The sequence below is a fragment of the Dipodomys spectabilis genome, unplaced genomic scaffold (assembly GCF_019054845.1).
Source record: "Dipodomys spectabilis isolate Male_0828 unplaced genomic scaffold, ASM1905484v1 ptg000504l, whole genome shotgun sequence".
NCBI classification, from domain to species: domain Eukaryota; kingdom Metazoa; phylum Chordata; class Mammalia; order Rodentia; family Heteromyidae; genus Dipodomys; species Dipodomys spectabilis.
The window spans coordinates 3,694,975-3,722,500 of NW_024871181.1; the positions used below are offsets into that span (position 1 = coordinate 3,694,975).

At 57.4% G+C, this 27,526-nt stretch overlaps 1 protein-coding gene across 1 annotated transcript in view; it reads left to right on the forward strand.

The window, feature by feature from the left end:
* Window positions 1–27,526, forward strand: part of Igsf21 (immunoglobin superfamily member 21) — a 182,063-nt gene that overhangs the window by 106,944 nt on the left and 47,593 nt on the right. Inside the window, exon 3 of the mRNA XM_042669785.1 lies at window positions 14,162–14,283. Coding sequence (XP_042525719.1) covers window positions 14,162–14,283 — 122 coding nt within the window. The remainder of the gene's footprint in view (window positions 1–14,161; window positions 14,284–27,526) is intronic.

Below are 27,526 nucleotides of genomic sequence, written 5' to 3' on the forward strand. Positions count from 1 at the left end.
TCTGCCCTCCCACCCCTCCCCTCCCGCTAGGATCCGTTGGAAAGGAACCAGGCTTCTTCCCGGAAGGCACCTTGGCACCTCGTTAGCAAGGAAACTTGCTGTGTGACCTTAACCTGTCCTCTCAATCTCTGGGGCAGTTTCCCCCTACATAAGCATTCTAGAAGCTTCCTTCTGGTCCCCGGAACTCCTACCATGCCCTGTTTGGAAGAGTCCCGTTTGTAGCCATGGGCACCCAGCCCTCCTCCACCCTCCTGCCATCGCCGCTTCCCTCCCGGCTCTGCTGGCTGGCAGCTTCATTTTCCACTCGGCTCCCTGCAGAGAGCAGAATTGGACTCCGGAGCCCTCGCGCTGCACCCCGCGCCCGTTCTCATCCCCCATCCTGGCTTGTTGAAGTGGCGCCTTTGAAGACCTCAATTTAAACAAGGGAGAAACCAATTCCGAGCCGTCCTCTCCCCTGGCACGTGTGGCTGGGGCCTTCCCGAATCTTCCCCGAGCCCGGAGCACACGGACCGGACCCCGCCCCCACCCCGGGTAGCTGGACTCGGAGCTCAGCATCCCACGGGGCTGGCACGTGGCAGGCACCGGGCACTGGTACTGCCAGCGATCCAAAGCAGGACCCACCCCCATGGCCGGCTGGAGGCCACCTTCACGACCGTGGCTGTGCTACACTGGACACAGGCCAGGCTGGGGACCCGGCTGTCTTCCTCCCCTCGGCAGGAGATCTCAGGGAGGTCTCTTTGGGCTCCTTTGTCTGAGGGTAGACCAGATGTCCAGATACTGAGGCACTGGGTGCTGTCCACACTGCTACTGCTCTCTCTCCATCAGCCGCAGATTACACACCACTCACCGCCATTGGCTGCGCCTTTGATGATGTGATATGTACCTGACCCGTCAGGCGGTTTGGGGCCTGGTTTAGCAGGCCAGTGAGGCCTAGAAGAAGAGGACAGTGTCAGTTTGACACAGCAAGCTGAAGAGAAGGGGAGAAGGTGTCCACGGCCCTTTCACGGGGCTCAGCATCATCTCCCTGTTGCTTACATGCCTCTGGAGACGGAGAGCTCACCACCACACACCCACACCAACCCAGCCCCAAGCACCCCGGTGTTACAGAGGGCTGGGCCTGTGGTCCTGTCACGTCAACCCATTCATGCCCTTGTCCCTGGGCTTCCGGCTGTGACTATGTCTGCCCATGTCCCAGCTGTGTGAGTAGCCATGCCAGCTGAGGGCACAGGGCTTGTGTTCAGGGAGAGGTGGGATTTCACCCCACACACATACACACACTGCCTCTCCGTGGGCCATGGCCTCCATCTGCGCTTTTAAGATAGCTGTGCCAAAGTCTGAGATCTTCTAGAATGTCCTCTATTTGACCTTTACACATGCATTAAGATTCTCCAGATACAGGGGCTGCCCTGCCTCTGTCTTCTTCATGCCAGCTGGAAGGGGGACCCTGGCTCCAGCCCCACCAACAGCTAAAGGGACTTTGTGTGTGTGGCACCAGGTCTGTCCAGGCTTGTGCTTGCTAGGCAGGCACTCTCCCGCCTGAACCACACTCCCAGCCATTTTTGGCTTTGTTTCTCAGGTAGTTCTCTGTCCTCCTCCACGGATGCCTTCCGTGTAACGGGGTTGACAAGCACTCACTGCCAGGTTCAGCTCATTATCCAAGATGAGGTCTCTCTACCTTTTCTTCTAGGCTAGCCCCAAACCTCCATCCTTCCAACTTCCTCCTGCTAAGTAACTGGAGTCGCGGGTGTGAGCCGCCGCATCCGGCCTCAAAGAACTTTGTTAAACACATGAAGCCTGTCCAGGTCACCCTCTGGCGTAAGACCCTCCGATGTCTTTCCCTCCCAATCCCCCACCCCTGCCCGGAAAGAATAAAGCTCAGCCATGAAATCCTTACGTGACCTGACCTCCGGCGGCTTCCCCTCTGTCCTCCCTCATCTCAAGGCATGTACCGAATGGTCAAGTGGTCGGTCTCCTCCGTGTGATGCCCACTTCCTGAGGGGGAGGGCCGGGTCCTGTGCAAAGGCCCGGAGGGCATTGAGTTGTGATGGCTGACTGCCCTGTCCCCCCTGCCTCCCCTGGGACCGAGGCTGCTGTGTCCTCACCCAGGTGAGGGGACCAGGTCCCCAGGCTACACTGCCTGGCCTCTCAAAAGCCAGGTCAGCATGCTGCATCTTACTGGGGCTTGAACTCAAGCCCTCACACCTCCCCTGAGCTTTTATTTTTCTTCCCCTCACAGCTGGTGCTCTACCACTTGAATCATTCCTCCATTTCCAGCTTCTTTACTGATTAATTGGAGGTAAAATCGCATGGACTTTTTTCTGCCCAGGCTGGCTTTGAACCAGGATTCTCAGATCTGCAGCCTCCTATGTAGCTAGGATTATTACAGACGTGAGCCACCAGCACCGGATTCTCCTTCCTTTTTTTAAAAAAATCCTTCTGCCCATGAAGTTCCTTTGCTCTCTGGGAAGAAGAAAACAAAACACAACCAGATCTATAATGAAAAGCAAATAGGATTTTTTTTTCTGGTTGTAATAATACCAAATGTTCATTCTAAGCCTGATAATGATTTTGTGATTTTTTTTCTTTTTCATACACTGGGTGATTTTTTTTTTATTAGGCAGCTTGTTCACTGCATGTTTAGCACAGGACTCACACATAGTAGGTGATTATGGAACTCTTGCCACAATGAACCAGCTCTGTCATACAAAACAGCCCTAAAAGAAATTAAAAGAGCATTCCTTTTTTATTTGTTTAAATCATGTGTAAGAATATTCCAGCACCTTTTACTTAGCAGAGTCTGACTGAAGACTGTGGAGATACCTGGTAACAAAGCAATGGCTACACCCCATTGTCTCCTAAGGGTGGAGTACTACACAGTGATTTTTTTCTTAAGGAATAAACTGTAGCTCACATGGCATGGGTAGGTCTCAAGAATTTCATTGATAATATCATGAGAGTCTCCACTAAAACTAGGTAGATTCATATAACATCCTAAATCGGGGGGGGGGGGGGGGGAGGCGGGAAATGGTGGGAAGAAAACCAAGACCGTGGCTGCCTCAGGGAAGGGGTGGAGAGCTTTCTAGAGTCGTGTAGTTCTGTGACAAGAGGGGGTATTGTGACATGGGTGTGTGTTTCTGTGGACATTCAAATAATTGAGAGAGGGCCTGAAGATGTGTACGGTTCATGGTATATAAATTTTACCTTTAAAAAGACTTGCAGGGGTTGGAGGCATGGTTTAAGTCATAGAGCACCAGCTAATGAGAGAAAGCAAGCCTCAGATACCAGTCTAGGTTTCAGACCCTGCCAAAAAAAAAAAAAGACTGGTAAATAAGTGTCCAACTCTGAATCACGAAACTTATGCTGTAGACTTGAGAATAAGGCATCTAGGTGGGTGAGGATTGATGGATGGTTGGGCAGATGGATGGGTAGATGGATAGATAGATGGGTGGAAGTATGGATAAATGGTTGAAGGATGGATGGATAGATGGATGGATGGATAGATGGGTAGACGGATGGATGTATAAATGGATGGGAGATGGATGGTGGGATAGATGGATGGATGGGCAAATGGATGGTCAGATGGATAGATGGATGGGTAGAAGTATGGATGGATGGGTGGAAGGATGAATGGATGGGCACGTGGATGAGCAGATGGATGGTTGGATGGATGGATGGGCAAATGGATGGGCAGATGGATGGAGGATGGATGAATGGATAGGAAGATCAAAGGATGGGCAGATGGATGAGCAGATGGATGGATGGATGGATGGATGGGCAAATGGATGGGCAGATGGATGGAGGATGGATGAATGGATAGGAAGATCAAAGGATGGACAGATGGATGGGTAGTAGGTGGAAGGGTGCATGAATAGATTGAAGTATGGATGGATGATGGTAGATGGATAGATAGATGGTTGGATAAGTGGGTGGGTGGGTAGGTGGATGGATGAGTGAGTGTATTATGTATGTATGAATGAATGGATGGGTGGGTGGATGGACGGATGGGTAGATGGTTGGTGGATGGATGGATCCAGTGAGTGAAGACAAAAGATGTACAGGAGAGAAATCCAGCAATGCACACATGGGTGGCCTTTCATTGTAGACACCAGTGGTGGCTCCATCCGTGTCTTTACAGTTCTTTGGTGTTTTGAAACTGAAGATCAGCCCCTGGGGTGTAGAATGTGAGGCGATAAGCCCTAAGGTGCACTTAGCAGGTCCATTTGGAGTATACACAGAGCAACGCTCAGGGTTGTGTTTCTGGGACTGAGAAGCCAGATGCCCAAGCCACTGCACTCACTGGAGAGGACCCCACAGGGAAGTGGGGAAAGCAGCAAGCAGCCCCTCCCCCAGGCCGCCCCCCCCCGAGCCATTCACACCATACAAGGCCCCTCTGTCTATGGCGAATGAGGAAAGGGGAAGAGGAGGAAGAAGAGGGGGAACAGGAAGAGGAGGAGAAAGAAAAAGAAGAAGAGGAGGAGGAAAAGCAGGAGGAGGAGGAAGGTGTGCACACCACAGGTTCACCTCTCCCACCCTCTTGTTGGCCCCCAGAGAAGAACCCACTGGGCCACCATCCCATCCCACTGGCCAGATGAGGAAACTGAGGCCCAGAGAGAAAGAAGGCACACTTCCCAGCATCCACTTCCAGTTGGCACCTGAGCAGGGATGGGGCGCGGACCCCAGAGCCCCAGTCTAGGACATGTCCTCCCTAGCAGGCTGCCAGAGTTCCTGGTCCAGAGCTCTTCCCAGGACCAGCCGGCAGGTGGACAGACAGGCTCCGCTCGGCTGAGCGGCCCTGCACACGGCGTTAATTACAGAGGCCAGGACGTGCTGGCCAGCCACGCCTGCCAGCCCAGCTGCCCGTGTTTAGCAGGTACACGGGCTGGTAGAGGCCACCGCCAAGCCCGGCCGGCAGCCAGGCCTGCTGACACAGCCTGATTGTTTACAGAGCTGGCCGAGCACCACGGCCCAGGCTGATTGGCAGAGAGAGATCCCCTCGCCCGTGAGTCCCAGCAGCACCCCCTCCCGCCTGCACCAGCCAGCCGGACTGGCCCAAGCCGGGCAGCTGTCCCTGTGCAGAGCCTCTGCTGACACAACCTCACACGTGTGCTCGCCGACGAGGTTGGCACAGGGCCTGCCGCAAGGGGTCACAGCCAAGGCCTCCCGCACTGAGACAAACACGGGATCAGAGAGGAACCAGCCGGGTCCCAGCCCCCAGCCGCTCCCTGACTGGTTCCTGGACTCCAAAGACTCAGTTCACAGCCAAATCTACACGCCTTGCTCCTGGGTCAGCACGCACACCGTGGCCGGGGGCATCTGGGATGCGCTGGTACCAGCCTCTCCCCCAAAAAGGCCTTCAGAGGCTCCGGATGTTCTCCCGCCCCTCATAAAATAGTATCAATAAGCCAGGTGCTGGTGGCCCAGGCCTGTAATCGTAGCTACTCAGGAGGCTAAATCTGAGGATTGGGGTTCAAAGCCAGCCAGTGGAGGAAAGTCTGTAAGACTCTTATCGCCAGTTAACCACCAAAAGGCCAGACGTGGAGCTGTAGCTCAAGTGGTAAAGCTCTAGCCTTGAACAACAAAAGCCCAGGGGCCAGTGCCTAGACCTTGAGTTCAAGTCCCAGGCACTGGCACACACACAAATAGCAATAATAATAGCAATGATGTCTGTTGTGCTGAGTTTCTCACAGCTGATCATGGAGTTCCCAGCTCAGGGCTTTTACTCAGGGCTGGAACCTCCCCCTACCCCAAGCACACGGAAGAACACCCTGTACCCACCAGCTGCCCAGAGACGGCGTGCCTGCCAGACACGTTTCATCGACCAGGCGTGATGTCTAGAATTGGACTTGAACTTGTGGTGTCGAGTCACTACCACACCCAGCTTCATGGCTACCACAAGTGACCAGGTCTACCATCCCAGCATCCGGTAGGCTGAGGCAGGAGGATGGAGAGTTCAAAGCCAGCCCGGGCTACACCGTGAGACCCTATCATAATACAACAACCAACGAAGAACAGACGCAGGAACAAAAGGTTTCAGAATCCAGACAACTCCACCTGGAGTTCACGGAATCTAATCCAGAGAAACTCTCACCCCACCCCACCCCCTCCTCACGCTGTCTCTGGTGGCCATTGTGCCTCGAAGGTCCACCGTCTGTCCATCTCCTGCCTCTTGTTTGTTCCCTGCAGGAGGGTACAGGGGGCAGGAACAGGGGCCTCAGAGCATCCCCATTTGTATCAGGTGGAGTGGGGGGTCTCGGGTCATGGCTGTGGCTTTTATATTAGGCTGATGAAGCCAGCGCGGGCGTGGAAGAAGGCAAGGGGGCGGGGCTGGCCTGGTAGATGTAGCATGGTGGCCGGTAGCAACTCTTCACCCCACACACCTAGCTGACACCCCCCAGGTCCTCTGGTCTGGAGCAGGAAGGGGGAGGGGACGGGGTCCGCAAACCTGCAGGTAGGTGCGTGTCTGCACACACGCGTGCATGCGCACACACACGTGTGCACACGCACAGAGGATCCTTGCCACTCAGACACACTCTCCTTCCCCATCCACACAGCCTGCTTCCCTACCACCCTCACGCTCACTCCCGTAGCACCCCGCCCCAGCACCTGCCCAAGCACCTGCCCACGCGTGGTGCGCAGACCCACGGGGAAGACAGCAGCCGATCCCCCGCCCGCCTGCCCGGTCCCCGAGCGGCTGTCTGCCATTGCACAGTAACCAGATGCGACAGGCAATTTATGACACCAGCTGTCTCTGTCAACCGGATCTCCCACATGTGCGGGGGTGGAGGGGAGCCAATTACCCCGAGACCAGCCCTGCCAGAAACCGGAACTCTCGGAGGAAACAGAGTAGGGGTAGAATCTGGCCACCCGGGGTGGGGGTGGCACTTAACTTCAGGGTTTCCCCCCTCCTTCATGTCCCTAGGAAGCGAGCATCCTTCCTTGTACCCATCCCCCCATCCCACCCCCCCTGTGTCTGGGCTGCAGGAGCCGCTTCAGGATGGAGAACAGGTGGGTGGGAGGCTTAGGGGAAGAGCGGTCCAGGTCACCATGGTAACAAGAGACGGGCACCCACATCTGCACACTGGACCATCACGTGGCTACATCTCTATCCCCCACTTCCTGTCCACCTCCCTTCTCCTCACTTCCCGGGGAGGGGGGGCTGTCTCTGCCTGGGGAGGGACATCCCTCCACCTACAATACCCACTCTCTTCCTTGCCCTTGACCCCACAAACTTAACCCAGCCCTCCTGCGACTCGCTCCAGCTCAGACTTTGGAAACAGACCCTGAGTTTCCCTACACAGGAGTAGCTGGCAGCCTGGGCGAGTGAGATCGCATCTCTGACTAGAGTCGCTGCAGCTGTTTAAAGAAAAAAGAAAAAGAGGTTCACGTCTATTAAAAAACAGTTGCTGCTGGATGCTGTAGCTCACTTCTGTAATCCTAGCTAGTCCAGAAACAGATCTGAGGATCAAGGTTCCAAGCCTGGTTAGGCAGAGAAGCCTGTGAGATTCTCTTTTCCAATCAACTAGCAAAATGCCAGAAGTAGAGTCATGGCTCAAGTGGTAGAACACTAGCTTTGAGCACAAAAACCCTGTGTTAAAGCCCAAGGACCAGCACACGCTCATGCACACACACACACACACACACACACACACACACACACACACACACACACACACACTATGAATGGAGTGTGCTATGTGGCCTAATCTGTTCTAGAAGTTGGGGACACAGCGTTGAACACTACCTCTCTGTTCTGAGCTGCTGGCTCTGCTGGGGTTGGGGTGGAGGGAGCTCCCACTTCAACACAGTCAGATCTCCCCGGGACTCCACCCAGCCAGCGGCTGCCTCCAGCTGCGCACCGTGCACACAAGATGCTCAGGCGAAAAATGCACAGATGCATCACGAACGCCTCGGGCCGGGGGCCGGGGTTGATGGCTGGATGCCGTCCCCTCAGGAAGCTGGCTGATCCGACACCATCTTGGTCCCCAGCCCCGAGGAGGCATCTCAGCATAATCCAGGAGTCTGGACAGAGAGCAAGGTGACATTGTTCTGTCACTGAGCCGTGTCTATTTCATAGACATCGAGGACATACTATGTGCTGCGCCCCCAGGCCAGACCCAGGCTGAGTGAGATGGGGAAGGAGGTTAACAATTGCGTGGAGGAAGTTTCTAGAAAGGTTCTTCACCTTCTCCTTTGTTGTAGTTCCTTACAGTATTTTCTAACTGTAGGGCACAGGTTCGATCCTCATCATTGTGTGTGCGTGTGTGTGTGTGTGTGTGTGTGTGTGTGCACACATGTGCATGCACGTGTGCTAGTACTGGAGCTTGAACTCAGGGCCTGGGCGCTGTCGCTCAGCTTTTTCACTCAAGGCTGGTACTCTACCACTTGAGTCACAGCTCAACTTCCAGGTTTTTTTCTGGTTGGTGGCAAATAAGAACTTTATGGACTTTTCTGCCTGGGCTGGCTTCAAATCAAGATCCCCAGATCCTCAGAGGCTCTGGGACAGCACCGTGGCTCACTTTACCGGACAGGAAACTGAGGCTTGTGATCAGTTGTGATGATGAGAATTCTCCTCCTGGGAGAGGATCGCACCTGGTCGCTGTGACCTCCTTCTCCTCAGCAGCCCTGGAAGGCAGGCATCACAGCTGCCTGTCCATTCCCAGCTGGGGAGCCTGGCTGGCCAGGCGGGGCTTTGAACCTGTGCAGGGCAGGTACAGGCTGGGAGGGGCCTCGGTTCTCCATAGCTAATCAGCGCATTAAAAACCCTCTCACCTCCCTGGACACACGGGCCTCCGCCGCTGCATCTCTAAGGAGAGCAAATCCCTTGCCGGCAGGAGAGGAGAGAGGATAATGTAGGCAGACAATTTAAACAGCTCCGGCAGAGCCACTGGGTTCCACTCCGCCGCTATTACACTTCTCAGCCGCCGCAGGATTGGCCCGTAAGTGGGATATCAACTTTATTACAGCCATTTCCAACCTGTAATTGGTTTTGTGCAGCACAAAGAGTAGGAGGTTGGGGGTGGAAGCAGGTGATTACCCCCCACCACACTAGACACACACACACACACACACACACACACACACACATACACACATACACACATACACACACACACACATACACACACACACATACACACACACACATACACACACACATACACACACATACACACACACACACACACACACACACACGCGCCACCTTTTAGTTTTTTGGATGACAACACTGAGGGACATGGCAGTGGTGGCTGAAGTTGGAGACTTATTTGGTTTTCCAAACTAAAACAAGGTGGACAGGCCATGGAGGGAGGGGAAGGCTGGGGAGGGGGGAGGGACCCACACACTATTTGACTGGACTAAGTTTCTTGGTCATTCCACAGTGGCTCCACTTAAAAAATTCACCCAGCTTGGTGACAGCCATATTCAACTAGATCCTGGGACCTAGTTGAGTGTACATTGTGGTAATCATTCTGTTTCCTTCTGGTTACTGTTGCGAATCTTACTGTTGCTACTCTTGCTTGTGCCTCATTGTGGGGATGCAGTGTTATCATAGATCTGTCCCTGTATGTAGGAAAAGTATAAAAGTCTATGGCACATGTAAAACCCAGAGCTGAGGGTTGGGTTTTTGTTTGGTTGGTTTTTGTCGGTTGTGGGGCTTGAACTCTGGGCCTGGGCGCTGTCCCTCAGCTCTTCAGCTCAAGGCAAGAGCTCTATCACTTGAGCCACAGCGCCGTTTCCGGTTTTCTCATGGTTAATTGGAGATAAAGAATTTCACAGACTTTTTTGCCGGGGCTGGCTTTGAGCTGTGATCCTCAGATCTCAGCCTCCTGAGTAGCTAGGAGTGCAGGCGTGAGCCACCAGCGCCCGGCTGGGTTGATTTTTATGTTTTTATTTGGGGAGCATCCCTGGGGGGCCTGGCACGTCCTTCATGGGTAAAGGGGCCCCCTGAGCGCCCACATGAATCTCTGTGTGTGTTCTTTTACACGGGGCCCTCACCCAAGTGCCTGGCCGGAAGGAATAATGCTTCTCATTTTCACAGAAAACGAGGCAGAGGTAGAACCTGAGTCAAAGGCTATGAGATCCCCTCACCCCAATTCCAAGCCCCAGAAGGTGCCTCCAGGCTCAGACCCGCCCCCCCCCCCACACACACCTACAACCTGCAGTGAGACCGGCTCCTGCTCTTTTCCTCAGCGATGCTGGCAGTGGGCTCTAACTCACCTCTTTTCTGGGCCTCGCTTCTTTATCTGCAACATGGGAGCCGTGGCGCACGCCTCCCGGGATAGTTCCTCGTCTTGCTGGTGATTTGTGTGTGTCAGGTACCATGTTAAGCACCTAGATGCCAGACTGTGTGCTCATGGTTCCCAGACTCATGATACAAGGGAGGTGGCGTGCACCTCTCTCTGTCTCTGTCTCTCTCTGTCTCTGAGTGTCTCTGTCTCTGTGTCTCTCTATCTCTGTCTCTCTGTCTGTCTCTCTGTTTCTATCTCTGTGTCTCTGTCTCTCTCTGTCTCTCTGTCTCTCTTTCTGTCTCTGTCTCTCTCTCTCTCTCCCTCCTCCTTCTGTCCTAGCTCCATGAATAACTAGGATGCTGTCTTGGGCAGAATCTTGTGGAGTGTCTTCTGATTTGGCAGTGCTGAGGTTTGAACTCAGGGCCTCGCATTTACAGGGGTCACAGGTGCGCAGCAGATAACTTCAGTTTTCAGAGAGCATCTTCACGTGGTACCAGGGCTGGCCTGGGGTGGCAAGCCTGCCTTGGCCTCCCGCAGAGCTGGAATGGCAGGCTTGGGCACACGCCCTCCGCCCTCCACCCTCCGCCCTCCTTTATTGAGTGAGATGGAGGGGGGGGAAAGGGGGGCTGGAGTGTTTATCCTCCTCATCTTCACTGCCTGAGCACAGCCACGATAGTAGAGGAGGGCATGTCATGTGTCCTTGGTCCCCAGTGCGTGGCTTGGGGACCGGATATCTCTTCTGTAGCAGCTTCCTCGTGTCTGCCTGCCTGCCTGCCACGCTCCCCGCTCCGGGCACCCGCTCTGATGTCTTTGGGCTGGTTTGGGGAGAAACAGCAATTCCTGGGTCCCCACTTCCTTTCCTGCCTCTGTAAGACACACCCGCAGCCTCCCTGAGTACTGTGAGGATCACCCAGTAACTCTTAGCAAGTACCCATCGCTGCAGCCTCTGCCTTCCTAGGAACCCAGCAACCACAGGTCAGGCAGCGTGGGCGATGACTATGCCCGTGGCCCCTGCCCACCTCACCCCGGGGGTCTGGTAGTGCTCGGGGCCCGGGGAACCGGTTCCCAGAATTAGAAGGACCCAGCTCTCAGCCTGGCACCTGCCCACAGCCTGGATGGAGCTCCACCTTACCCAGCCTCTGTCTTGGGGCCTCTACCCTGCAGCCTTACCTGCCTGAAGGCAGCCTGTCAAACTCCAGCCTCAGCTGTCCTGAGTCTTACAGGAAGTGGAAGAGGGAGGTCGGAGGGCTGGGGACAGGGCCTAGAGGGTGGCCTGTCCCCCCAGCATGCCACCCTGGGGGACTGGCAGCAGTGCTAGGTCTTGGTCCCCTGGGTAGGTTCTGGGAGAAAGCTCCATGCTTCTGCCTGGCAGCGGGACCCCAGAGACGCCCCGGGAGAGAGAAACGTAAACCAGCCTTGTCCTTGAAACTCCCCGGCCCAGCCCTCAGCCAGCACGGCGATTTACGACTCGGGTAATTCTCGCCTGCTTTATCTGGGGTGTGGGGGGGCGTGCATGTGGGAGTGGGTGTATTTTCCTAGTGATAAAACCCTCCGTCCCAGAGAATAAATTCGAAGAGACAGTTTTACTGACAGATTTTTTTTTCCTCCTTTGTGTAATAAAAAAAATGGAGTGAAATTTGAGATTGGGCCGATAAGGGCTGCTGTGTTTTAGAAGGAGATAAAAGCTGCACCTGGAGGGAGGGAGGGAGGGAGAGAAGGAAGAGGGAGGGAGGAGAGAAGGAGGGAGAAAAGAGGGAGGGAGGCCCCAGCTGAGTGGACCCCAAATCACCAGACAGTGCTCACACATGCCCACCTGGGGCTTGAACTCGGGGCCTGGGCACGCTCCCTGAACATTTTCCTGCTCAAGGCTAGCGCTCTACCACTTGAGCCACAGCTCACTTCTGGCTTCTTTGCTGGTCAATCCAAGCGTGTCTTGGATTTTCCTGTTCGGTCTGCCTTTGAACTTCCATCCTCAGATCTCAGCCTCCTGAGCAGCTAGGAGGACAGGCCTGAGCCACAGCCCCCGCTAGGCCACTCTCCTGGTGTCTTACACTTGGCTCTCTTGGCCCTCTGTGAATGCACCTTCATCCCGATGACCCTTGGTGTTGGAGACCCCCCCTCCTTCTTCACAGGAGGGAGCGATCTGTGCCCTGTGAGATCTATGCCCGGCACACCCTTGGTGCTCAGTAAGTGCTGGTGCTGAATCTGCGTCACAGCCGTGTCTGGCAGGGGGCAGCTCTCAGTTCCCCAGTTCCGTTGCCGTGGAGAAGCCCCTTTTAGCATCCCGCATGGGAGTCCCCCTGGATGAATGGGTTCCCAGGCGTGGGGCCGCCAGCCTCGTCCGCCTCCGCCCCCGCCTCCTCCACCGCAGCCTCCTCCACCGCAGCCTCCTCCGCGGGCTGTGAACGTGGAGCCCGGCTGAGCACGGGAGGCCGGGAGCTCCGTCTGTCATGGAGTTGCTGAGACAAGCCGAAAGCTACAGCCGAGTAAACAGATAAATAATTGAAGCGGTGACAACGCGGGCTCTCTCGCCCTTGGTGGAGTAACACCTTCATTAGCAGAGAGGTGGTGAGGCTGCAGGAGGTGGCCGGGCCTGGGGGAGGGGGCCTGGCAAGAGCAGGCAGGGACAGGAGGGGGGGGCGGGACACTCAGCCCTAACAACTGTACCCCAAGCGTGAGGTTGACGATCACCTCCTTCAGTGCCAGCCTCCATGTCCCTGGGACTTGCGTGGCTGGGGGCTTCATAGGACTGCTTCTTCCTGTCCCCTGCCTCGGTCTCCCCAGCCCTGTAGCTGGACTCCCCAAAGGCCAAGGGGGCCCTCGGTGATCGGCTCTTTCAGGGAAGTTGCTCTCCTTTGCCTGGCGGCGCTCCATGATCCTCCATCTCCTTCCCAGCATCCTCTGTGTCCACTCCTCCCTTCCCCCCACCCCCAGCAGCTCTTTCCTCCTGCCCCAGGGCCTTTGCCTCACCCGACCTCTGCCCGAGAAGGGCCTGTTCTTTCTGGACTCACTCCTGCAATCCCTGCAGAGGGCAGAGGAGACGTGGCACCACCGAGACACCTCTGTGACGCCCTGTCATTCCCTAGGGGGCAGGCTGCCCCACCTCGCAGCTCACTGGGCCATTCTGGGCCTGAGGGGAAAGGAGCAGAACTTCACTGATGTGTCTTGCCTTTCTTGGCGCTATGACCCCCTCCTCTGGCCGACAGTGCCCTCCCACCTCCCACATCCCCTCCCACCTCCCGAGTCCTCTCTTCTGGCAGCAGCTGGACGCAGGCTTGCCTTGCAGGGTCTTGAGCACGGCTTTCTGGGCCCGCCTGGATGTTCTTATAAGACCCTCCATTTGGGGTGCCTCCCGGAGGCAGAATGGCAGGCACAGCGCCTGCCGCTGCCTTCGGTCTCCCAGATCTGTGTGTTACTGGATGATCGTCTGGAGGCCAGGACTGGGAGAGGTGAGCTGCTGGGGAGGAATGAGGGCCTGGGGCTTAAACCCAGGGCCTGGACGCTGTTCCTGAGCTTTTGCGCTCTACCGCTCGAGCCACAGCTCCCCTTCTGGCTTTTTGCTGGTTAATCCGAGATGAAGAGCCTCACTCCTAGTCTTTGCTGCCCCAGCTGGCTTTGGACTGCGATCCTCAGATCTCAGCCTCCCGAGTAGCTAGGATGACAGGCCTGAGCCACCGGCGCCCGGCTGTCTCGCCGTCTTTCTTCTCCTCAGGGCCTGGGCCTCTGGGGCACAGATTCTGGGGTGCCTGGCCATGGATCGCCGAGAGCCCCAGACCCAGGCCGGTCCTGGGCCTGCCCCGTGGGAGGGCTCATCCCTCTTGGCTCCCTGCCTGGGTCGGGGAGGGGGGATGAGGGAAGGGGAGGGGAGCCGGGCGCCTCCGGAGGGGGTGCCCGCGCCTGCTCACCCGTGGCCACCTCTGTGCTCCCGGCAGGTGACCGATGGCGGCACGATCAAGCAGAAGATCTTCACGTTTGATGCCATGTTCTCCACCAACTACTCGCACATGGAGAATTACCGCAAGAGGGAGGACCTGGTGTACCAGTCCACCGTGAGGTGAGGGGATGCGGAGGGGGGAGGGGGAGGGGGAGAGGACCAAGGGGGAGGGGAGGGGGAGGGGGAGAGGACCGAGGGGGAGGGGAGGGGGAGGGGGAGAGGACCGAGGGGGAGGGGAGGGGGAGGCGAGGGGAGGCCCAGGCCACGCTGCTTCTCCAGCCCTGCACATCCAGGCCTAGCTCTGGGCCGGGAAAGCAGGGCCCAGGCTCGGCTCTCGGCGCCCGCTCGGGGTCCCATCGGTGGAGGGCCGAGCCCTGGGTGGCAGGGGAGAGGCAGGCAGGGGGCAGCCCCCCTCCCCCGCTCTTCTGAGCACCCTGTAACTTGGGTTTCCCGTCAAAGCACACAGAGACCCAGAGAGGTTGAGCATGGTGTCCTAAGGCACACAGACAGGCCTGGCAGAGCCAGTGCTGCCTGGCAGAGGCGTCTTGACCTGCTCTCTGGAAGGGCACAGAAGCGAGTCTAACTCAGCCGCATCCCCGGCCTGCCGTGGGGCTGTAGGTGGGTGGCTGCCCACGACCCCACTCTCCCCAGGAGTCTGGGCCTCATGGCGCTCTGCTGCACACAGGTCTCTCTTTCCAGAGGGCTTTTCCCCTTTGAGCACCTGGTAAACTCCTCATCAGCCTTCAGAACCCCACCTGGCATGCCCACCTATGTGGCACCTCCTTTCGACCAATCCTGGTTCAGTGGAAGGGCTGGGGTGCCTTCCAGGACCAACCCCTTCTCCAGATTGGGGGTGGGGTAGGGTCTCACTGCATATTTGGAGATGGATGGAGTAGTTCCATGCCCACACTGAATGTGAACACACACACACGCACACGCACACACGCACACGCACACACGCACACGCACATGCACACACGCACACGCACGCACACGCACACACACATACACACACACGCACACACACGCACACGCACACACACACACACACACACACGCAAACTTTCACACCGCGCAAGCCAATGCTTTGTCTGGCAGCTGGAGAGCCACTGTGGCTGGCAGGGCGGGAGAAGGGCGCGTCTGCCCGCGTCGTGTGGGGCTTTGCTGGGTGCTCCTCCGGCCAGAGGGCCACGTGGTACCCCTCCCCCCCCCGCTGGGCTCCTCAGGGCGGCTGGACGCAGAGCCCCGTCGTCCTGGACCCTGAGCCCCCGGGGCGGGGGGGGTGGGCAAGGCAGTGTTCCACGCCATGAGGGACCACGGACCCGAGCGTACTCCCCTAGCCTGAGGCCTGGCACTGGGTGGGTTTGGGGGTGGACAGGGGTGGGCTAAGGCTTCCACAGAGGGAATCTGGTCTGGGGGGGGAGTGAGGGCAGGAGTGGGGGGGGCGGGGGCTCTTCCTCTCTGACTTTGTGCTGGCTGCTCGCTCACCGGGGGCCTCTGCTGCTGGGCGGGTGTGTGTGTGTGTGTGTGTATATGTGCTGTGGAAATGGCCGTGTGCCCGCCTTCGTCCACCCAGTCATCACTCCGGTACCCAAGGAATCGGGGTGTCCGAAAATACTCACGCTCACCCAGGGCAGGCCAGATACTGCCAAGAGGACAAAGACAGAGACCTCCCTACAGAGCCGGGCACCAACGGCTGGCTGGTGGTCACGCCTGTAATCCCAGCTACTCAGAAGGCCGAGAGGTATACGATCGAGGTTCGGAGCCAGCCTGGGGCAGGAAAGTTTGTGGACTCCACAAACTCTAAAAGCTGAGCTGGAGGCGTGGTTCAAGTGGTAGAGTGCCAGCGGAGCGAGCAAGCTCAAAGGCTCTGAATTCAAATCCCAGTACCACCAAGATCGGGGAGGAAAATAATCATTCTGGGAGCCAGAGAGAAGCTTTGTTTTTAGTGTTGAGTCAAGATATTTCTAATGTTTGAGCTCGAGAGTTTCCTGCCTTGGCCCCGGCTGAGACTATAGATATGTTTGACTATGTTGGGCTCCGCGGAGATTTGTGGCGAGTAAACTCTCAGGCGGCTGCTGGGGCCTGCTGGAGCCCGGGCAGGGGTCTGGGCCCCACACGTCCAGGGCCTCCAGGGCCCCTTTGAGAACCTGCCCTGTGCCCCCTCATGCCTTCCAGGAAGACCGGGGTTCGAATCCCAGCTCAGCCAACATCCGCCCCAGGCGGCCTTGGTCCAGGGCCTCCCCTCCCTCCTCCCCCTCCCCCATCTGTGAGGCAGGCTGGGTCAGGGGCTCATGGGAGGTCGGTGGGGCCTCAGCACAGGAGGGCAGCACCCCCCCCACATACACAGCCTCTGAGGGAGGGTGGCCATCAGGAGCTGAGGATCCCTGAGCCCCCCCCACCTCCTCCAAAGTGTGGCCAGGTGCTGAGGGGCGCGGCTGCCCCCCCCCAAGACGTAAAGAGCATGGTTGAGGAGAATCTCACAGAGCACAGACAAGCAAGTCCTTGACCCCACGCAGGGAAGGCCAAGGTGAAGGCCACCTGCGGCGGGTTGCTTTGGGGAGTGGAGGCCGGGTCTCCTCCTTCTTCCTGAGCCCCCCTCCACACACACCATTCTACTGGGGTCCCCAGGCAGATCCCAGTTTAGGGAAAGCTGCCAGGGGGAGATTCTGCATTTACATATAAATGAAGATATTTACAAATTAGTGCGCCTCCACCGAGTCCTCCGCTCTGCAGCTGTGCGTCTGAGTCTGTGCTGCTTCCTCTCAGCCGGGAGCCCAGGCCGCCGGGAGGCGTGGAGCAGCCCGGCGATGTTGGGGTTGCCAGGAGAAGCCCCGATCTTGGCTTTTCCGCCACTGGGTCCGATTTTCCTGGGTCCGATTCCATCTAGGGACTCCGGTTCTTCCCCCTCACCATCCAATGGAGGAGGAGGAGGCGCAGAAGCCAAGTGTCCTTGGAAGTGCTGTCCAGCACCCCAAGTTTAGGGAGCCTGTCCCCCCCCCCCCCCGCCACCGAGGACATCGTCCTGGGCCCACTGTCTCCCAGGCCTTCGGGGCATAGGGCATTGTCTCTGCCCAGCCTCGGTCTCCCCATCTGCCTTGATTTTCTTCTCGGCCTCTCCTCAGTTCCAGGCCTCAGCATCGGGGGACTCCCGGTCTTCCTTCAAATGATCCTTCCCTGGGCATCTTGTAGGTGCCCAGCCTGGGGCCCGGGGCACAGCAGGGGGACAGGAACGCCAGGCTCTGCAGGGCCGGGAGGAGACAGGGCAGGAGGAAGAGAAAGCCATTGCACAGCAGCAGGAACAGGGGCGCACCCAGAGTCCCCCGCCGGGCAGGGCTGGGATGGACGGGCGGAGCAGGTCCAGAGGCTGTGCGGGCTGTGGCCAGGCAGTGGCTCCCCTCCAGGAAGGGGCACCTGGCTGAGACCCAGGGGCAGAAGGAACTGAGGAGGAGGCCTGTGGAAGGAGGTCCGTAGAAGGAGGCCCGTGTGGTGGAGGCTGCCCCTCCTGCCCGTGTGGTGGGGGCTGCCCCTCCTGCCCACAGCCTTCACCCTCCTCCAGAGCCTAGATGCCCGCCCTCCCCGGTCTGGGCTCCCAGGGGGCTGGAGATCAGCACCCCCCGCGGCATCTTCCTCGCATGACCTGCACCGGCTTCTTTCTCTTCCAGTAACTTCTTCCAGGGCGCCTGTCACTGGATATCTTGGCCCTGCCCACCTGTTCTGAGTCAGGCACTGGCTTGGGGGGGGCAGAGGGCAGATTGGTGGCGTACGGGGGGGGGGGGGGATCTCCTTCTATCCTTCTTCACAGACTGGGTTTGGTGGCCAGGGGTGGGAAGGCGGCAGGATGACAGACAGGCTGTGGGCCGGGGATACCCAGGGGGCTCAATCGCTGAGTCTTTTCCGTGTCCTTCACTTTCAGGAAGGAGGAAGTTCCTGTCCTGTGTGTGTGTGTCATGTGTGTGTGTGTGTGTGTGTGTGTGAGAGAGAGAGAGAGAGAGCGAGGCCTGCCACCTCTCAGATCCCTTCATCTTAAGATACCCTGTGAGTCTGCATTCAGGCTCCCACTTGTAATCCTAGCCACTCAGGAGGCTGAGATCTGAGGCTCCTCATGTGAAGCCAGTTCAGTCGGAACAATCTGACACTGAGTAGGACACGGTGTCCAAGCAGGGACCTATAGTATAAGAAGAAGCCAGCCAGGCCAAGCTGGTGGGGGCGTGGGTAAGAAAGCCATGGAGAGGGCATAGCAAGTATAAAGGTCCTGTGGTGACTGAGTTTGGCATGATCCAGGGGTTGCCAGTGACTAGCATGGCCAAACCACAGGGAAGGAAGTCTGTACCGGCAGCCACGGAGGGCTGTGGGCTGCTGTGATCTGGGTTTGCAAAGCTCCCTCGGTGACTAAGTGAGGAGACAGAGAGAAGGAACATGAAGCCTTTCCGGGGCCTAGGGATGCGCGTGCGCCGTGCGTCTGGGAACGGCTGGCTGGGCCCCGCAGGGCCTGCCTGGGGCCTGGTGGAGGATTGAAGGCACAGATGCATCTTCCCAAGTTGTGTGAGCCGGGCAGGGGGTGGGGGGGACCAAGGAGGGGGGACCTGAGCTCGGCCTTTACTCCCCTCCCCTTCCCTCCCCTCCCCTCCCGTCCACGGGCCCCTGGGTCCCCTGGGGCTCTGTGCATTCTTCCCACGGACGCCCCCACACACACTGGCCATTCACAGCCCAGAGAGATAGAACAGGGAGATAAACGGCTCACCCCGGAGAAATAAAGCAGTAGCCATCCCCAGAGAGATTCAGACATCATTCCGCCAGGAATCAGAGTGGCGGCACGGGAAATGGCGGTGACGGTGGCATTTGAAGTGGCCCTTGAAGCATAAGAAGGCTTTTGGCCAAGAGGAGCTGGCGGGGTGTGGGGCGGGTGCTTGAGGCGGGCGAGGGGGTGAGGTGGATGCATGTGCAATGTGCAAAGGCACTGGGGTCAGTGGGTACCCTAGGAGCCCCCAAGGCCACCCCGGGTAGGAGTCTCTGGTGCCTAGGTCCAGGGCCTTCGGACTCAGCTGTGGTTTTGAAATAGACAGATTCAGGGTGGGGTCTGGAGCTCTGAGGAATTACCCCACCGCCTCACACACACACACCCGCCACCCCCTTCCACCCTCTGGCTTCCAGGCCCAAGCTGAAGAAGTCCGGTCTCCACTCAGGCCCAGGGATTTAGGGGAGAGCTGCAGTTCCGACCACAAGGGAACAATCAGCCATGCGCGGTGATCACCAGCGCGAGCTGCCTGCCACCTTCTAACCCCAGGCCCCGGCCCCTTCCCGCACAGCACCCACCAGGGCCGAAGGGTTCCGAGGCCCCGCCTGAGGCCTGAGAGCTGCCCCGGCCCAAGCCACGGCCTTGTCCGGCCAGCTCTGTGTGTGGGGTGCCAGGCAGAGAGCCCCCCCCCGCCAGGCCCACCAGCCGGCGTCCATCCCCCCCCCTCCAGGTCCCTCTCAGCACTCACCAGGGCCCGGCTGGCTGCGGGGTCAGCTAGTCTCAGCCACCACCATCGGGGCGGTGCCCTGCAAGACACATCCCTGAGCCTCGTCCCTGCCTCGAGGTCCCCTCCCTGTGTCCTCCCCCCCCCCCCTCCTACCCCGGAAGCCCAGTACAGCCCTACAGCTCCCAGCTGAGCTCAGATGCCCAGGAGGCCGAATCCATCCTGGCCTGGAGCCTGGCAGCTCCTCCTTGTGCCTCAGCCTTGCCGGCCCAGGCCACGGCCCACGGCCCCTCAGAGGCCACGCTGAGACCTGAGCAGCCCTGCAGGACAGTGCCCAAGGCTGCCCCGCAGCCCCGCAGCCCCGCTGGGCACTGCGCCTGCCCGTCTCCAGGGTCCCCAGCCTTCTTCCATTCCCTCCCCTCCCTTCTCCTCCCTCCCCTCCCCTCCCTTCCCCTCCCCTCCCCTCCTTTCCCCTCCCTTCCCCTCCCTTCCCCTCCCTTCCCCTCCCCTTCTTTCCCCTCCCCTCCTCTCCCTTCCCCTCCCCTCCCTTCCCTTCCCCTCCCTTCCCTTCCCCTCACTTCCCCTCCCCTCCCCTCCTTTCCCCTCCCTTCCCTTCCCCTCACTTCCCCTCCCCTCCCCTCCTTTCCCCTCCCTTCCCCTCCCCTCCCCTCCCCTCCTTTCCCCTCCCTTCTCCTCCCTTCCTTTCCCTTCCCCTCCCCTCCCCTCCCCTCCTTTCCCCTCCCTTCTCCTCCCTTCCTTTCCCTTCCCCTCCCCTCCCCTCCCCTCCTTTCCCCTCCCTTCTTCTCCCTTCCTTTCCCTTCCCCTCCCCTCCCCTCCCCTCCTTTCCCGTCCCTTCTCCTCCCTTCCTTTCCCTTCCCTTCCCCTCCCCTCCTTTCCCCTCCCTTCTCCTCCCTTCCTTTCCCTTCCCCTCCCCTCCCCTCCCCCTCCTCCCCTTCCCTTCCTTTTCCCTTTCCATTTACTTCTTCTCCTCCCATGGCCGGTTTGCATTTGAGCTTCCCCGGGCTCCCTGCCCATACCTGCACAGCACCTGTGCGCACAGCAGCACGTCCTCCTCCGCTGCCTCCTCTCTCCGGAACGTTCTCGTGGCCTGCAGCCCTCGCAGGCCCCAGCCTCTCCCCAACAGCCTGGATCCCAGCTCTGACCCGCTTTGGGGGTCTCCATCAGGACGCCTCTACTGGCTCAGGTCAGGGCTGAGTGGAGACTTTGACGATGGAGAGCTGAAATGTGCGCTGCCGAATCCACTGCCGTAACCACGGAGCCCCCCCCCCCCGTTCCCCGTGGAACCCCCAGGCCCCCGGGGGGGACCTCTGGAACCCCTCTGTCGGGGGTCTGGGCTGGGGGGGGGGGGGTCGATGCTTTGAAAGCCATCTGCTGCCCTCTGGTGGTAAGCCTGGGTGTTGCGATGGGGCAGCTCTTCCAGCAGCACCATCATCAGGAGCGGATCTTGTCCCTCGGACGTCCCCAGAGCCCCAGCGGTCCCAGGGGGGGTGTGGAGCTAGGGAGCCGGCCAGGCGGTCCACATGTGGACTTAACATTTCAAGCAACCAGCAGGCTGTCCTGGAAGCACTTCGTGACCTGTGGGCGTCAGGAGACAGAGATGGACGGGGAGGGGCGGGTGTTCTTGGGTCCGTGGTGGCCTCAGGCAGTGGACACAGGGCACAGCTTGCCAGGCAGGGCCGGGGCGAGGGATCTCGGCAGCCTGGATGGTGAGAAGGAGCTGCTGAAAAAAAGAGACCAAGGAGCAAGGGTGCTGCAGCGTATCTCGAGGGTGGAGAGGGGGCGGTGCTGGGGGGCAAGGGCGTCCAGGGCCCCAGGCTGGGGACCTGCAAGGAGAGGCGTCCCAGTGACCCAGGCTGTCACCTCTGGGCTCTGGAGGCTGTCCTGAGATGGGAGGTGGGGGGGGCCGGGACAGTGGGGGGGCTGCCCAGGGCACAGGGCTTCCCGGGTGGGGTTGGCGGGCTGTGGGTCCCAGAGCAGACACAGCAGGCAGGCCGATGGAAGCCTGAAGCCAGGCAGACGTACGGACAGCCACCGAGCAGCCCGGAGCCAGTGGCTCACCCCTGGTATCCTCAGTACCAGGGAAGCTGAAAGCTGAGGATCTCAGTTTGAGGCCTGGGCAGGAAACTGCGTGAACTGCCCATCTCCAGTTAATCAGCAAAAAGCTGGACGTGGAGCTGTGGCTCAAGTGGTAGAGCATCAGCTTTGAGCAAAAACCGCTCAGGGACAGCGCCCAGGCCCTGAGTTCAAGCCCTCGTGCAGTCATACTTGTCACTGCACACACACACACACCACCACCACAACCACCACAGCAACAATTAAAACACCATCCCCTCCCCCAAACCCAGATCCACTCATCCAGCACACACTCTCATTCTCCAGACAGGAAACGAATGCTCAGAGACTGCAGGAGGTTTCCCTAAGGTCACACAGCAAGTCGGTTTCAGAGTCAAAACTTGAATTTCTGACTCTAGACAGAGAGCCATTTCCTCTCTATGCAGTCTCTCTGTGACCTATAGCCTGCGGGATAAAGAATGGCTGATTTCAAATAGCACATAATTTATATAACTGCAGTCAGAAAATCAGAGCTGTTAGAAATTATCTACACACACACACACACACACACACACACACACACACACAGAGCATCCTCTTCAAAGCAAAAAAAAAAAGTCAGTAACTAGGCCGCCAGCTTTATTACTAATTATGTAACTATTTTATTGCTAGTATTAAAAAAAAAAAGTGAGGGCTGAAGATGTACTGGGAAGACCTGATTCAGTACAGAGTTCAGAGCCAAGTATTGGGCACCAAGGCGTCTCGTCACACCAGAGCTTGCTGCTTGTGATTCCGATGTGCTCGTTACTATATTAGTGTGGTCTGATTGAAACCCCATGGTGCCAGGGCAGTTGTGTTTCGGGGCTTGAGGCTAAGTGAATTGATGCTGAGCTGAGGGTCTAGGAAGTTTAGACTGAGAGAGGGCAGGAGGGAGAGGTTAAACAACTCAGCCAAAGTCACTGCGGAGGATGCAGAAGGCACTCCATAATGAAGGGGTGGATGCGTGCCCGCATGGATGGATGGGTGCATAGGTGCATGGGTCCCTGGATGGGTAGAAGATGGTAGATAGAAAAAAAGATGGTAGATAGATAAATAGACCAACTGATGGATGGATGGATGGATGGATGGATGGATGGATGGATGGATGGATGGATGGATGGATGGATGGACAGATGGAAAAGCAGGTAGGTGGTAGTCAGGATTGATGGGTGGATGGAAAAATGAATGGATGGATAGGATAAGTAGATGACTTGATGGACATAGGAATGGATGGATGAAAGGGTGGTGGGCTGGATAAAGATGAGTGCATGCATGGGGGGATGAATGGATGATGGTAGATGGACAGATGGACCAACAGATGGATAAAGGGATAGATAGATGGACAGATGAATGGATGAATGGACAATTGGGCAGATGGATGGACTGGTAGATGGAGGGATAGATGGGGAAACAGAAGGATGGGTAGACTGAAAATAAAAGAATGGATAGGTAGATGAATTGATGGATATATGGATGAACAGATGAAAGGGTGGTTGGGTGGAGAGATAGTTAGATGGATAGAAAATGAAATGGATGATGTATGAATGGATGGACAGGTAGATGGGTGGATGGATATATGATGAATGTGTGGATGGATGGATGATGGATGGATGGACGGATGGATGGGTAGATGGATGGATGGGTGGATGAGTGGATGGATAGATGGGTGGGTGGATGAGTGGATGGATGGATGGATGGATGGGTGGGTGGATGAGTGGATGGGTGGATGGATCGGTGGGTGGATCGGTGGATGGGTGGATAGAGGGATGATGAATGAATGATGGAGGAATGAATAGCTGGAAGGGTGGATGGGTGGAGACAGCCCAGGAGAAGAGCCAAAGAAACCTAACTAGAAGTGGAGAATCAGCCAGCCAGGGGGTCCCAGGGCCCTGACACCCCTCAAGTGGGCTCTGTGAAGAGTAAGCAAACCCTACCAGACACTGAAGATGAGGGGTGATGTGCTCGCTTCCCTGGAGCTGGGCAACCTAGAGAGGCCCTTCCTTACCCTGTAGGTAGGAATTCACATCGCTCCCACTTTACAGGTGAGAAAACCGAGACCCAGAGCAGCTAAGTATCCACCCCAGGCCACCCTCCTGGGGACCCGAGCAGCCAGGACCGATGGGCAACCCGAGGCTCGGCTCTGAGCTGCTACCAGAGCCCTGGAAAGCTTGGGAAGAGTTCCGAAGCCAGGTTGTCTTCTTCCCACTCTGGCAAGAGGTGACAATTTATCTCTGATCAAATTAGCGTCCTGTTGTGGCGTAGCTTTCTACGCCCACCTGTAAAGCTAATAAACTAATCAATGAGACCGAATGGAAATATCATCAGGCAGGACCACACGCCGGAGCGGCGCTGTCATTACTCTCACGGCCGGGACCAATTTCTCACATTTCAACCTGGCCAAGTCTCCTCGGCTCACCGTGCCCCTAATAAGGCATAACTCACTCGATAAGCACCGAATTGACTTGTGTATTTTAAATGACGAGGCAGCTGAGAACCACCTTGATGAACCCCTGCTCACGCGTCTTCGGGAGCGCAGCCCAGGGAGGGGTTTGGAGGACAAAAGAAAATATTGTGTGTGTCTCTTGGGTGGAGGGGGTCGGAGGGCAGGATGGACAGGCCCCGGCTGGTCCCGGCTGCCCTGGCCTTTGCCTGCCTTGGTTACACTGGGTGAGGCTAGACTTCCTGCTGGTTGTTCTGCGTGAACGAAGATCGTCTGTGGCTAATTAACCCTAGCACTGGCATGAGGGTTTCTGGAGGGCACGGAGAGCACGGAGCCGGGGCCAGCTCTCTGCTGCGATTGCTACAAGCCTTCCTTACGGGAGCCCAGCAGGGTCTCCTCTCATGCCCACTTGGTCAAAGGAAAGGCATCTTCCAGGGACCCACGGCGGTGGCATGGCCGGCTAGGGGTTCAGGCTGCCTTGGGCTGCAGGTCTGGGGCTGTGGCCGGGGGGCCTGGAATAAGCCAGCAGCATCCATGCCCAGGGGCAAGGACTGTGACAGAGGTGACCCCTGGGGCTCTAGGGAGCCCTAAGCCTGGCTGATGGGCAGTCCAGGAGGAAAGGGGCTGGAGAGAGGGGTCGGCGGAAGTGGCTGGCGGATGAGTGGGAGGAACCACACAAGAGCGCATAGTAGGGCGAAGGTCTGTAGAGAGTGTGTGTCTGCCTGTCTGTCTGTATCTGTGTCTGTGTGTCTGTGGATGCCAGTCCTGAGCTTGAACTCATCAGGGTCTGGGTGTTGTCCCTGAGCCTTTTCTGTTTTACCACTTGAGCCACTGCTCCACTTCTGGCAGGCTTTTTGTTTTTTGCTTTTGTTTTTCTGCTTCATTGGAAGTAGGAGTGTCATGGACTTTCCTGCCCTGGCTAACTTTGAACCATGATCTCAGCCTCCTGAGAAGCTTGGATTACAGGCGTAGCCACCGGCACCTAGCCAGCAGTGCATCTTGACTCCCACAGCTGGAGGAAGGATCTCAGCCATGGGCGCCCTTGACCTGACCCTGCGCTGTCCTGAGCCGGCCTCACCTGGCCCGTGGAGACCTTGTCACTGGAAGCCAGGTGTCCCCTCTCCTGTGACCTCTGCCCTCCTGCCCTGCTGCTCAGCGTTTCCCGGCTTTCAATAGCACTCGGTCAGGGCCTTCTGTGGTCAAGCCTGCTGCACGCCTGCCTCCCCAGGGCACTCACCACACTGTCCTTCACACATGTACCAGAGGGGGCTTTCCATCCCGGCATGCGTCATTAGAATCGGGCAGGAATCACACCCTCTTGCTCCCTCTTGTCTCTTTACTAATTCCCCACATGCCACTGAGACACACATGGCAGACAAGGAGGAACTGGTGCATGGATGGATGGATGGATGGATGGATGGGTGGATGGATGGATGGGTGGATGGATGAAAGGATGGATGGGTGGATGGACAGATGGATGGATGGATGGATGGATGGATGGATGGATGGATGGATGGATGGATGGATGGATGGATGGGTGGATGGATGGGTGGATGGATGGATGGATGGATGGATGGATGGATGGATGGATGGATGGATGGATGGATGGATGGGTGGATGGATGGATAAGTGGATGGGTAGACGGATGGATGGGTGGATGGATGAATGGATGGATGGATGGTGAATGGGGAGATGGATTGGTGGATAGGAAGAATGGATGAATAAATGGATAGATTACTAGATGGTGGGTGTATAGATGGATGGATGGATGGTAGGTAAATCGATAGGAGATGTGTAGATGGATAGGTAGAAGATGACTGGGAAGGCGCATTAGTGGATGGATGGGAGTGGGTAGATGGATACGTGGATGAATAGTGAGGGGGCAGGTGGACAGGTAGACAGAAGTTTTGTAGATGGACAGATGGACTGACTGATAGGGGAGGTTGGTGGATAGATAGGTAGATGGGTAGATGGATGGATGGATGGATGGATGGATGGTGGATGACATGTATAAGTAGATGGTGGATGGATGGATGCACACATGGATAAATTAATGAATGGATGAATAAATGATAGAAGCTTGAATGGATAGGTAGATGGTGAGTGGGTAGGTAGATGGGTGGATAGATAAGTGGTAGATGGACAGATAGATGTGAACAGATAGGTAAATGGATGGATGGATGGATGGGTAGACTGGTGAATGGGAAGATTGTGAGTGGGTAGGTGGATGAATGGGCAGGTGGATTGATAGGTGGGTAGATGGTGGATGAGTGGATGGATGGGTAGATAATAAATGGGTAGATGGATAAATGGATGGGTAAGTGATGAATGAGTGGGTGGGTAGATGGATAGGTGGATAGATGGTGGATGGATGAATGAGTAGTGAGTGGATGAATGGATGGATAGGTAGATGGTGGATGGATGGATCGGTAGGGAGATAGTGGATGGATGGATGGATAGGTGGGTAGATAGGGAACAGATAGGTAGAAGAGGTGGGTAGATAGTAAGTGGTTGGATGGATGGGTGGATTGATGGTGGATGGATGGATGGATGGATAGGTGGGTAGATATGGGATGGATGGATGGGTGGGTAGATACTGGGTGAATGGATGATGGATGGGTGGGTAGATATAGATGGATGGATAGATGGATGAGTAGATGGTGAGTGTGTGGGTAGATGGATGGATAGCTGGGTAGACAATGGGTGGTTGGGTGTATGGATGGGTGGACGGATGGACAGGCATGCTGGGGTTTGATAGGCTCCTGTATGGAACCCTGTGCTTCCCGGCACAGAGCCGGCCCCGCCAGAGCCCTCGGTGTGTGGTTAGAAGCAAAGCCGAGGCACTCTCTCCAGGAGCTTCCCGCTTGCCTCTCCGCTCACTTTCTGGAAGGTCTAGCCTTCTGCTGATGGGAAACCAAGACCCAGCGCTAACCCCAAACCAGAGGCGTGACAGAGGCCAATTGGGGTTGTCAGCCATGCCTGTCACCCACCGGGGCTGTGCCAGGCGATGATGTGGAGCCGGTTGCCCTGGAGACCCGGAGCAAAGCGGCCGTCCCGCCCCTCCCCCGGGTGTGGACGCGTCCAGGCCAGGCCCGCAGGGCACAAGCTCCAGCCCAGTCTCCCGCTGATGACACCAGCAGGCTCCAGCAGCTTTCTGGGGCTTCCGAAGGCTGGAGAACCTGGCCCGTTGGTCAGGGATTCAGGGGGCCTCCTCCCGCACACAGCCTGCCCCTCAGCAACCCCCCAGGGTGGCTGGATCAGATCCCTCCGCCGTCCTCTTGGGCCTGACCGTTCTGCGCCTCAGTTTCCCCAGCTGTAAATGAGCATGTAATAACTGCAGGCCAGCAGG